The sequence below is a fragment of the Aedes albopictus genome, chromosome 2, assembly GCF_035046485.1.
Source record: "Aedes albopictus strain Foshan chromosome 2, AalbF5, whole genome shotgun sequence".
Classification (NCBI taxonomy): Eukaryota; Metazoa; Arthropoda; class Insecta; order Diptera; family Culicidae; genus Aedes; species Aedes albopictus.
In genome coordinates this window covers 512,090,793-512,104,697 of record NC_085137.1, presented here as the reverse complement: position 1 = coordinate 512,104,697, position 13,905 = coordinate 512,090,793, and the positions used below count along the sequence as shown (strand labels likewise).

The 13,905-nt window shown below is 38.8% G+C and overlaps 1 protein-coding gene across 1 annotated transcript in view; it reads left to right on the top strand.

Moving 5' to 3' along the window:
* The window catches only part of LOC109432373 (uncharacterized), a 495,279-nt gene that overhangs the window by 470,662 nt on the left and 10,712 nt on the right, over positions 1–13,905 (top strand). The window contains exon 10 of the mRNA XM_062854538.1: positions 12,884–13,138. Coding sequence (XP_062710522.1) covers positions 12,884–13,138 — 255 coding nt within the window. The remainder of the gene's footprint in view (positions 1–12,883; positions 13,139–13,905) is intronic.

Below are 13,905 nucleotides of genomic sequence, written 5' to 3'. Positions count from 1 at the left end.
TCTTTTTTGGATTCCTTCAGGAATTCCTTCCTGGATTCTTCTGGGATTCCTCGAGGACTTCCTTCTAGGATTTATCCAGGATTTTTTTCCCGGGACTCCTTCAGTAACTTGCAGTAACTATGCAGATAACCTTCAGTAGCTTGTTATATGCAGATAATCTTCCGTGATTCCCCAAAAGTTATTTTCGGGATTCCTTCAAAAAATCCTTATGGGATTCTTTCAATTATTTCTAACGTGCTTTCTTCAGAAATTAAACCAGGAGTTCCTTCAGACAATCTACAAATATCTCCTTCTAAGATTCTTCCAGAAGTTTATTCAAGATTTCTCCGAAAGCTTTATCTAGAATTGCTTCAGGTACTCCTCACGGAGTTTCTTTTGAAATTTCTCTATTTTCTTTCAAGATTGTTCCAGGAGTTCCTTCTGAAATTCTTCTGGAAGTACCTTCAGGGATTTCTTCTGAGATGCCTCCAGATCCTTTTGGAATTGATTTCAGAAGTCATTTTTCTGGGATTCCCAGTAGGAATTCCTGTGGAAATGTTATTCTTCTCCTGTTGGGGAAACCTATAAAGAACACAATGAGAAATTCCTTACAAAGTTGCTAGAGGAGCTCCTTAAGGTGAATATATGACGAAGCCACACCTCGAATTTTCAAGAGCACAAATCTGATGAATCGAATGTCGGATTGAGCTGAAAAGTTAATCGATTGGTTACCCGCTGGTGGTGACCAATCGATCAACTTTTCAGCGCAAACTGACCCTCGGTTCTCGGTTCTGACCCTCAGATTTGTGCTCTTGAAAATTCGAGGTGTGACTTCGTCATATATTCACCTTAAGAAATTGTTGGATGAATTCTTCGAGGAAGTCCTGCAGAAACTATATAAGGAACTCCTGGAGTAATGCCGTAATGCCAAAAAATTTCCTTTGCAACCTGAGCGGCGTGCAGTGCCCTATAGCAAGCAGAAAACTATTGGTCTTGAGAAGCATTTGTGCGAAATTGATTTTTGTCTGCAAACACAACCTACATACATTATTCTTTACGCAGGATTTCAAAACCACTTTCTCAGATACAGTTATTGCGTCCGATAGCTGCATGTCTTATGAAATGAAGCCGGTATTTATTTTCATTATTTGTTATTTACATTAATGTGAATGGAAAAAAAATCATGCAATATTTTTTTTAGTTACTGGATAATGATACTTAATGCAAGTAAAAATGTTATTAATTATGAAATATTTTTTCAATAGGCCTAGTAGAAAGCTACGTAGCATATCATAAACCCCTACCCCCCTATCGTCACACTTCGTCACAAAATCACAAACACCCCCTCCCCCCAAAAAGCTACGCCATTTGTGGACGACCCCTATGGTGAAATAGGATGCAAGGAAGCCGAAATTTTAAGGAAAACGATTTATTTCCATCATAATTTGAGCAAAATGTGAAGTTTGAATGAGTGCAATCATCTTTTAGGAACCTGATCTTTTGTTCACATATTTTATGTTGTTGATTTGCATAGTTAAAAGTTGAAAATCAACTATGGCGAATTTGAGGTACTATAGCCATAACTGGTACACTGAGCCTAGAGGTAGATGCTCAAAAACGACTCACTCAAAGTGCAAATTGATCGCCTACTTGTGGAATCAGCATGGCCCGCGACCCCAGCTTGGAAATCACTGAGTTCTGCAACGCCACTATATGATAAAAAAATGCTCATGAGACGCAGTACCTGAAAACCTTCTTTGCTTTTTATAGCACTATGGATTCTTGAGAAATTTGATAGCCCGTGGCTTCTACTTGGGAACCACTGATTTGTGCAATACCACTATATTGTAATACATGTAATGTCATGTTCCTTGAGACGCAGCACCTGAGAAAAAATCTCATCTTCTTTTAGAACTTTCGCATCTTGAGAAGTTCGGGTGGCCCCGTCACCCAAGATTGGGAACCACTAAATTTAGCGGGAACCACTAAATCTAGCGAAATTTTGTCCCATCCTCCCTTTGTCACACTTTTCGTTTGAGACCTCTGAAATTTGTCTAGGGTATAACCTTTCTCACAGACCTCGGATCACTTTACGGTCTTCAACAAAGTTGTTTGGAATATAGTCACCTACAAGAATACAGAATAGTTGAATCACTAAACGCTCCCTATCCAAACTTTATGCTTGCTGAGCGCGATTTTGCTTAAATCTTGAACAAAGCTTCTGGGAGTCCAAGTCAATCGATTCAGGAGATAAGACTTGGCATTTTTCAAAATCTTTGTACCTCATAAACTTTTGGGGGAAGGGTTCTGGCTTCGTACATTTTTTTTTTGTATGGACGAAACTGCCGTGTGCAGCATAGTTGTCCCATGTTACAAAACAGCAAACCGAGAAAAACGCGTTTTAAGTTCCAGCCTTGTTTCCCTCTCTACGAACAAGTGTAATAAAAAATGAAAGTGAATTCATCAGGAGAGCGTTAGAATTGGTATTTATCATTGAAGTATGAACCAAAAATTTCATAGGTATTAAATTTACTTTAACTTTTTAAATAAAAACTCTAGTGGGACTGTTACAGTAATCCGATAAATCCGATAATGCCGATAAATCTAGCAAATTTCGGGATATTATCGGCATAAGCTGTCCCATGTTTCAGTTTTCAGCATAAGCTGTCCCATGTCGAATTTTTCAGCATAAGCTGTCCCATGTTGGATGTTATCAGGATTCCCGGAGAATGTCCAGGATTCACACAGACATTCTCGGCATTCCCGGCGAATTTTTGGAATTCATGTAGTATTGTTAGGATTTCTGGAGGACTTTGGGGAGGGAGGGGTGAAACGTACCATTTCATGAAATTGCCAAAATAATTTTTAAAAATCCATGTGAGTATTATCGAACCGGGCTCGACGAGTTGATGTTGTAAATCGATGTCCGACGCAATTTTAAAATCCAAGATGGCGGCTTCCGGTTTCTGCAAATCCATGGAATTCCACGCAATATGGATATTTCCGGAACGGGCATGACAAGCAGATGTTGAAAATCGATGTCCGACGCCATTTTGAAATCCAAGATGGCGGCTTCCGGTTTCTGGAAATCCATGGAAACCCACGCAATATGGATATTTCCGGAACGGGTTCGACAAGTAGATGTTGAAAATCGATGTCCGACGCCATTTTGAAATCCAAGATGGCGGCTTCCGGTTTCTGCAAATCCATGGAATCATTGCGATATTTCCAGAACGGGCGAAAAATAAACGAACGATAAATACCCATATTGCATGGTATCATAGCTCAAAACACCATTCCGTGGCCGCCGTCTTGGATGATAATTCGCCATCTTGGATTTCAAAATGGCGTCAAATATCGATTTTTGAGTTCTACTCATCAAGTCCGATCGATAGATACCCATATTGCATGGTATCATAGCTCATATCACCATTACATGGCCGCCATATTGGATTATGGTGCGCCATCTTGGGTTTCAAAATGGCGTCAAAACACCATTCCGTGGCCGCCGTCTTGGATGATAATTCGCCATCTTGGATTTCAAAATGGCGTCAAATATCGATTTTTGACTTCTACTCATCAAATCCGATCGATAGATATCCATTTTTCATGGTATCATAGCTCAAAACACCATACCGTGACCGCCATTTTGGATGATGGTCCGCCATCTTGGATTTCAAAATGGCGTCAAAAATCGATTTTTGAATTCTACTCATCAAGTCCGATCGATAGATACCCATATTACATGGTATCATAGCTCATACCACCATTACATGGCCGCCATCTTGGATTATGGTCCGCCATCTTGGATTTCAAAATGGCGTTAAATATCGATTATTAAGTTCTACTCATCAAGTCCGATCGATAGATACCCATATTGCATGGTATCATAGCTCATACCACCATTACATGGCCGCCATATTGGATTATGGTCCGCCATCTTGGATTTCAAAATGGCGTCAAATATCGATTTTTAACATCTACTCATCAAGTCCGATCGATAGATACCCATATTGCATGGTATCATAGCTCAAAACACCAATCCGTGGCCGCCATCTTGGATTATGGTCCGCCATCTTGGATTTCAAAATGGTGTCAAATATCCATTTTTGAGTTCTACTTATCAAGTCCGATCGATAGATACCCATATTTCATGGAAACATTGCTCAAAACAGCATTCCGTGACCGCTATCTTAGATTATGGTCCGCCATCTTGGATTTCAAAATGGGGTCGGATATTGATTTTTGACTTCTACTCATCAAACCCGATCGATAGATACCCATATTGCATAGTATCCGTAACAGATTCACCGTTAAATAGCAAGCACTCTGACGTTTTGACCGCCATCTTGGAACCTAAGCCGCCATCTTGAATTCCAATACCCTTATAACCACCTCTTTAACAAACAAATTTACATACACATTAACATACAATTTAACATACAAACATACATACATTGACTTTTATATATATAGATTGCATGGTTTAGAGCCCAAAACTCCATTAAACAGTCGCCATCTTGAATTTTGAGCCGTAAATCGTAAATCGGAATGGAACTAGTTCTGGTACGGCCATTTTGGTACGTAAATCAATCGAGACGCGGGATTGCTTAAAATGTCCTTCTGGAAGAATTATTTCAATTGTAATAGACAACATCAATTTCGTAAATATTTACGGTCATGCAGGATCACAGCACAGAGCTGAACGTGATGAGTTGTTTGAAATTCAAACAGTCAAGCATATGGGTAAAACTGCAGTCTCCAACACGATAATAGGAGGTGACTTTAATTGCATTCTAGAGGACGATGATACACGTGGGAATTTCAAAAATATCAGTAGAAGCTTAAAAACTTTGACCAACCTTTTTGAGCTCAAAGATGTTGAACTTAAACTCAAAGGACAGAAGAAGCAGTTCACCTTTTTTAGAAATGACTAGGCTTCACGGATCGACCGCTTTTATGCATCGAAACACATTTTAACCAAAATTGGCAAATTTGATACCAGGGCAATACCTTTTTCGGATCATCACGCGATATGTTTTAACTATCAAATTGATGCTAATCAGCGAATTCCGGCTTTTGAAAGAGGCTACTGGAAGATTAAGGACTTTTTATTGCAGGACGATGAACTATCCCTGCAGTTTTCGAAAGAGTACGATAGTCTGCGCGCTAGGAAAAAGTACGTTAATAATTTTGCAGAGTGGTGGTGTTTTGATGTTAAAAACAAAATCAAACAGTTCTACAATTTGAAATTTTTTGAACACAATCAACGTAACCGTGCTCAAAAAGAGGTTTGGTATAATAGGTTGAAAGAGCTAGAGAACCAGCAAATCAATAATGAAGATGTGAATGATGAGATGTTCCAAGTTGAATCCCTTATCGTGAATGCGGAAAATGAGCGACTGCAATCAATTTGTTCAGGTTTTCAACCAAACACTATCCTGGAAGCAGAGAAAATGGGTATTTACCAAGTTTCGAAATTCGTTAAAAGGCATAGCCATCACAATCGTGTGCAACTGAAAAACAGCGATGGTCATTTAAGCGACCATAGTCAGACAAAAGAAATTATTTATGAGCATTATAAGAATCAATTTGACGATTGCGGTAGCAGTAATAGTACACTTTCAATGATAATTTCTATCAGGAGAGCCCTTAGTGAAAATTCTAAACAAGCTTTAGTTACACCGATTACAGAAGAAGAACTTCTAGGTACGATTAAAAATAGCACTATGAAAAAAGCTCCCGGGCCAGACGGCATTACTTACGAGTTTTACCATATTCATTACTCTATTGTAAAAGAAGATTTGCTTAAACTTTTTAACGGTATTTTTTCGGGCAACATTGTCCCAATCGAAAGTTTTTCAAGTGGAATTATTACACTAATTCCTAAAACAGGAACTAAAAGTGATCTCAATAACTACAGACCAATCAGTTTACTAAATGCTGATTAGGCTGACACAAATTTTGATTTTCTCTTATGTCACCCCCCCCCCCCCCCCTCGGAAAATTTTTGTTGGAATTCAACATTTTGAGGGGGAACACAAATAAATTATTGAGAAATTTCAAAATTTTAAAGTGGAATTTGAGTCGTCGAGAAAATTTCTTAACAAATCTGATGAATTTGACGATTTTGCCTAAATGTTTGGGTAAATTTTCATCAAATTCATTTATTATTTGTCATCCCCCCCCCCCCCTTGACGAGTCAACGAGCAAAGTGACAAAAGAAGAAAATGAGATTTGTTCCGGCCTTATAAGCTGTTTTGTAAAATAATTACCAATCGACTAAAAATTTGCGTCGAGGAGCTGATTGAAGAAGGACAAACAGCTGGAGTCAAACGTAAAAGTTGCACCGATCATCTTGATGTCATTCGTACTCTCGTTGTGAAAGCACAACAGCCAAAAAGGTTTAAGTTTGCTCTACTCAGCATCGACCTTGAAAAGGCATGACATGGTTTGTCATAAACGATTATGGGAAGTCATGGAAAAATTTCAACTACCAGAACAATTGATAAATTGCATAAAACAGTTATACAGTAAAGCGACCTCTAGAATCCTCGTAAATGGTTTTTTAACACCGTCTTTTGGAATCAAGAGATCTGTGCGACAAGGATGTCCTTTGTCCATGTTACTTTTTTGTTTATATATTGAGCCGCTGATAAGACACTTGAATAATAGTATATCGGGTATTTTAATTTCTGGGCGTTTTGTTAAAGTTCTGGATTTTGCCGACGATCTGACTCTTCTCATCAGATCCGATTGTGAGTTTGATGCTGTTTTTCAGATAATTGAACATTTTTCATTATTTGCTGATATCAAGATTAATGTAAAAAAATCTGGATTTTTGCGATTCAACAATTGCAAGATAGGGCCTCAGCTCATTTCAGAGAAAAATGAATTGAAAATTCTTGGTTTACTCATTAACACCAACTACAAAGTTATGGTAGAAAGTAATTATAAGAAAATCATAGCAAGCATTAATACTGCCACACAGGCACAGATGTCGAGGAGACTTAATTTTTTGGAGAGGGTCATTGTTTTGAATACATACATACTTTCAAAATTGTGGTATGTTTCACAAATTTTGCCGCCAAGTAATGTGCATATTGCACAAATTAGGAAGAATTCAGGATATTTTTTGTGGGGATGTCATAGAATCTTCAAAATTGAACGAACTCAGTTGTTCACACAACCTCAAAGGAGGTCTTAATTTGCTTGATCCGGAAACCCAGTGTAAATCACTTTTCATAAGGAGTTTACTTTTTAAAGGAAATGAAACTATCAATCACTATTTTATTGCTACAAGTAATTTGAAAAATTTGAGTCTCAATACTCAAAGATATATTTCTAGAGCAAAGGAAATAAAAGAACTGTCTCACTTAGTAACAAACAAACAAATATACAGTTATCTGATTGATGAAATTAACATAAAAGTCAAAGTAGAGGAAAAGTATCCACAGATTCTATGGAGTGAAATTTGGGAAAACATAAATCAAAATTTTCTAACTTTGTCAACAAGATCTGCACTATATGAGATATTCAATGATATAGTTCCAAATAATATAAAAATGTTTAACAATATAGCAAATGTAGATAATATCAATTGCGATGTTTGTGGTAAACCGGACAACAATTTGCACAGAATAATGAATTGTACAAAAACTTCAGAAATATGGTTGTGGGTATCGGGAATACTTAGAAATAGATTAAAAATTAAGATAAGATCTCCCCATCTACTACTTTATATGAGAGTAGGAAATCAGAATAGAAAATTTAAGGCAGCATTATGGTTAGTTTGCGAAGCTATTGCTTATAATGTATATCATCATAGAAATCCAAGCTTGTTTCAATTTCAAAAAATAATAAGAGACACTAGATGGAACAGTAAAAAAATATTCAGTATTCATTTTGGCAATAATCTTAACATCTGTTGAAATATATACAGATTTTCGTTAAGAATTAGGATTAAAATTAGCTTTTAAACATCTTTGTATATTTTGTAATACTTTGTAATGTTTTTGTGAATGCTTTTTAAACAGTAAATAAACAGTAAAAAATGGAAAAAAAAAGTCTACGAGGGAGAAGGGGGGGGGGGGTCTGAGATGGCCAAAATTTGGTCTACGTGGTCCATGAACAGCAAGGATGTTTTCGATCACCTGGCAATCGTTTGACTCATTTGTCCATAACTGAGTTCAGAAGCCTAACTTTGAAATGTTGTGTTCGGCAAAGTTATAGATTAGTGTTTTTCCTATAATTATCACTAAGGAAGCCATATTCTTACTCTCATATATACAGCGCTAGAGCGCTAGTACTACTTACTCATATTAATCGCTCGAAAAATCCGATCGTTTAGTAGGAGCAGGTGGTACTAACACTTATACGCCGTAAATATAAGAGTTAGAATATGGCGTCCTTGCTGATAATTATAGGAAAAACACTAATATACAACTTTGCCGAATTGTCGGGGCCCGTAGCGTAGTGGCTACACGTTCACTTCATAAAAGGATAGGTTCGATCCCAGCCCCGGCACTTGCAATTTTTTGTCAGTTGCTCTTTCCCCCGAGAGCAGCTGACACCTACCCTCTTCTGAGCATATGCTCATTCTACCCATGGACAGGGTAGAAAAGTGACAGCAGCGCAACGGCAACCAGTTCGATATACATAAGTGACCCGATATTGTCAGCCACTTTTCGGAACACATTTTTTGCTCTCTTCAAAAACTTGAACAGTTTTTCAAACTTTTTATTCCCTTATGTTCTGCATCTCAGCAGTACTTTGATGATAAATATTAATAAATTGCTTAAAATGTGACCGTAAGATAATGAGAGCAAAAAGTTCGTCGCAAAATGGGGCTGACAAAATCGCATCCTTACTTTATTACAATTAGAATAGAATACATTTCGGCGCTGTACAAAGTGTAAGTTTAGCCGCCAATTGCAATCGCTCACGCAGTGCTCTAGTGGACAAAAGAGCTGTAAATTAGCTGATTGAAGAATAAAAAAAAATCCCGAATACAACATTTCAATATTAGGCTTCTGAACTGAGTAATGGACAAATGAGTCAAACGATTGCCAGGTGATCGAAAACATCCCTGATGAACATCCCCATATAAATTTAGGCCACCCAAATACCCACCTACCAGAAGCTCAGCCCAACGTATCTTGCTACGGGTTTCTGCCGCGAGCCCTAAGGACAAGGTTGGTAGAGTACAAAGATGGTTGCATTTCATTTTACTCGAATTTTCTTAAGCACTAGTCCACAATTGCATCAAACAAATTGATTTAAAAATGCTACTAGTTGTTGGCTCACTTGCAGAGAACACCGATTAGCATTTTCAGACCAATGCGGTGGATGGGTCTTCGGTTTTGTGCTTGAGAAAACGCGAGGCAAAATGCATTATTTGGAAAGTGAACGCTGGTAACCTTCGCCATGACGTGCGGTGCTAAAAACCAACAAAATAGCTGATAAGGTCGGCATCACACCTGATTTCATATAGATGGTACCCGAAAAGTAAGCCATAGGGGAGTGGAACCATCTTGGCAGGGCTCCTATTTGGGCACTTTTAACTCAGCCAGTTTTGCACCAATTGACACAATTTTTGGAACGCGGTGCGATACGTATAGTATCTAGCAGTGTACAGAGTTTCAAGTCATTTAGTTTGGAATTGACTAATTCATAGCAAAGAGTGACCAAAATACCGGCCACTGCCCAAGTGGCTCGCTACCCTATGTCTGCACCGCTTAATAATCAGGTTCTTGAGTCCCGAACAGCTACTCGAAAAGTGGATATTTTTCTGAATATTCCGCCAAGGAGGGTCCCTAAACTGCTCATTGGTCAGAATGGTGACCATCTAGAACCCTTTCGGGACGGAGCCCAATAAGTGGAATCTTCATACAAATGGCTCAACTTTGGCTCTCCAGAACTCTTAGATTTCACAACAAAACCACAATTATGTTTACTCATTTGAAAGAACTACTCTTCGTCTTTGAATTTCTAACTTGGGATACCAGATAAACGGAAAAAAATATGTGACAGATAAAACTTTTTCATGTTTTCCGGTTTTGTCCACTTTTTGATTAATTTGTTGTGGTAAATCTCAGAGGCTACGCAAACAAAAGTTTCTTTGCACACATACAAGTATACGCAATGGCTGAATTATTGAAATAGTTTGCATCACATAAAACAAAGACTAAACAGATGAAAAAATAAGCAAAACTGTTATCGCTCAACAGCACTATTGTGCTGGTTCGTCATGAAAGGGATAAAGTGAAATTGTGGAAATTGTCAAGCTAGGCTTTGTCGACAGCCTGTCGCCATTAAACGAGATCTTCGCCGTCCATCGACTTCAAGACTGCTTCTGGTGGAGGAGCCGTTGGATGCCAGATAAGACGCCATTTGAGCCGCACCTCCTTGGTGAACAGACGCTCGGGACGTGCCTTCTCAACCTAGCTGAAGTCAGAAAGACAACAGTGCCCAGGCTGCACTACCAACTAAGCACACAACTGTTAGATGGTGGTCTTTGTCATCGATTCAACCGTGGAAGCATAACGTAGGAACTTGTGAGGACCAGAGCTATGTTGGACGCTCTCCTTATCGTCCCACTATTTTGTAGCCTACGGGTGAAATATTCTGTTTTCTAATGTTCTTTTTTCAGCCGGAGTACGATTTTTACTAAATCCAGTCAATTTGTTTGCCATCAATCTGTTCAATTTGTTTGTTATCCACAAAACATGGACTTCTATACCAGAAAATATGGAAATATAAATTAGCTATACATTTCGCCCCCTTAATGCTAGAACTAGGTAACTCGTTTTTGGAAGTGCGTGTAAAAATGGCTGGTAAAACTTATCCTGGTATAAAATAAACACTTTGTTGGTCTTAAACGATGAATCATTATGTGTTTTCGTAGTTCCGATGGATAAGCTTTTGTTCATTATACCTAGTTTATTTTCAGATATAAACAAAACTCTCGAAATTTCGCAAATCCAGTAACCTAGATTTAGCATTAAGGCGAAACTGGAAGCATTTCCTCACTTTTTGGTTTTTAATTTTTTATTAAATAACGAAGCAATATTTTCAAAATCGGGTTTCGTGCACATGTAGAGTATGGATCAAGGTATCTTCTGATTTTTTTTTTGTAGTGGAAAATGTTTTTCATTTTTACAGAAACCATTTTTGAACGGATTTTCACAAAAAAATGGTTTCTGCAAAAATGGAAAACATTTTCCACCTCAAAAAAATTCAGAAGATACCTCGATCCATACTCTACATGTGCACGAAACCCGATTTTGAAAATATTGCGTCGTTAAATCAAAAACCGATAAAATGAGAAAATGCTTCCAGTTTCGCCTTAAGGGGGCGATTTAAAAAATCTACAGAGAAAAAAGTGAATACGTGTGGAAAACATTACCAGTAATTAAGAAGGAATGTATTTTTACACCATTATGCTTCTGCTTTCACCGTATTCCACACCATTTGCTCCAATCAAAGGCACCCAAAACGCTCAGCATCTATAATCCATAAAACATCGCACCCATCCAGAACTCCCTCTTCTGTTTCGTGACTGCAGCAGCAGTTCCAAACTTTTTCTTCCCAGCTTTACAGCTCACACAAAACTATTAGCTAAACTAGCGCATAAATCAAGCGAATGTCACAACTTTTCACCCCGGTAGCCTAGCCTCTAGAGCAGCAGCAGCATCATCCTTGACCCAATCGAGGCAGGGGCGAGGGCTGCTGCCATCATCACCATGTCTGTGAACGGGGTGTGGACACATACGGACTCACATACGTCTAAGCTCATGTAGGGGAGAGTGGCCCAATACGCAATATGGGCTAAAGTGAACCAAAAAGCTGAAAAAATCTTATATTTTGTAATTTTCATGTAAGAAGCGATCGAAATGTTCATTCGTTTTCATGCATTTCACATTTCTTGATAAATCTGTAAGTTTTTTGATAGCTTTAGTCCCCTTGAGGGATCACTCAGCCTTGAAATACGGACTTCAAATAGTTAAACAATACTTTTTCGATATTGAGCTTTAATATTACCAATTTTTGTAAAATAAGAGCCTAAAGCACATGCAGTTTTGATGTATCGCAATGCGTATCGCAGGTGCGTATTGGAAGTTCCAATTTGGAACTCTCTCTCCTAATCCAGTTCTGCTCCAAAACTGAGCTGAGCAAGTTCGGTGATGATCATGAACCGCTCGTTTGGCTGAAAACTGGAGAAAAAACGTGCGAAAACTTTGTCCTTTGTCAAACTCGACTGGTCAGCGGAGGAAATACATAGAAACATGTATCTTGAATAGCATGATGTGGAGCACCAACTGGTTCTGATTGTAGCTTGTACTTCATGGCAGCTTCCGCTTCATCGAAAGTGGCCTAGTTCCAATATGGCTTATTTGGAATCCGACGAGTGGATGAAATGGAACGTCTACCTTTCCAACAAAATCCATCGACAAGCGGTAAATGTATGGCTAAACTTTCACCTGCGGTTTTCCCGAGTGACTTTGGAACCCGTTCAATTCACCTGCGACATACATACAAAACAAAAGGTCCACTTGTCGAGCTCAATTAGCTGGGAACAATATTGCGCCCCATTCTGTTATTCTGTACACTCAATGCAATCACATGTGAGCATTGAGCAGGTTGCAGGGAAAGGAAAAGTTTTTTCATCTCACAAGTGCCTGGTGTTCCTGCCGAAGTAGACGATTTCTCGTAGGCATCGGTGTTAGTACTGCTGGGCGCATAGTTGTTCTATGTTACTTTTTGACGATTTTGAAAACTGTGTCTACTAACTGCCCAATCCTAGTACCATCACTGTATCTTAGAAACAGAGCAACTGAACACGACCTAGCAAACCTCTAATTGCTCTAACCGTCATCTCCTTTTTTTTCGTTCGCCCCTCCAGGATATCCTCAACCGAAGCTGACCTGCCCGACGAGCGTGAACGTGGAGCTCCATCCGAACGAGACGGACCACACGGCAGTCAAACTGCGGCGGCCGCAAACGGACGTCAACTGGGAGCGGGACATCGTGGTCGAGCCGTACTGGGCCAAGAAGGATGTCCTCCAGCTGCCACTCGGGTCCATCAATATCAGCTATACGGCCAAACATCCGGTTTCCAAGCTGACCAGCAGCTGCACATTCGTCGTCAATGTGATGGGTAAGTTGGTTCTCATTGATGGTTGGTTGATGGATGGATGCTTTTTTCGATCGGTTTGTTAGTTCGTCGGCACATATTGTGAGCGCTTCATTTAAGTTACTTTTTAAGCTTTGAGTTTTGCTTTTGAGGCTTATCGAAAGCAGACGCCGAATGAAACGCGATTTTTTGGTGATGCAAAATGAAAGCAAACGCTAGTCAAAATTAGTTCCAAAACACTAGAAGCTCTTGTGACGTAACAAAAGTTTTGACTTTGTGAAATGATTGGTCATGGTACACCGTTGATTGGACGTTAGAAGCGAAGAGAAAAAAAAGAGACTGTGATACTTGACGGTGCATTTTGACTCAACTCTCATTGCATCCACATTCAAGCCTCTTATATCCTCTGTTTCTTATGCATAAGCTTGCAACATTCTTTTCAAGAAGAATTAGATATTGTTCATGGAGAATGTCCAAAATTGTTCGAGCTTTTTGTATTTTTGAATCTCCTTTAAGGAAAGCTTCACATGATTACGGAAAATGTGTTTGATTGTTGGTAACACTGACCTTGCAGAAACAAATAAAGGTCATCATTTCAAATCAGATATGGGAATCAGGGATGCCAAATGATTTTTATACGTATGATTTATTTGGAAATTCTGCATCTTATACAAAAATGTCTTAAATTTTACTCCTTGAATATTTCTATATGAAAAAAAGAGTTCGACTGATGTGAGAGATTTGACCTACTTTTATCGGCACGGCAGTCTTGGCCCAAGACTCTTGAGGAA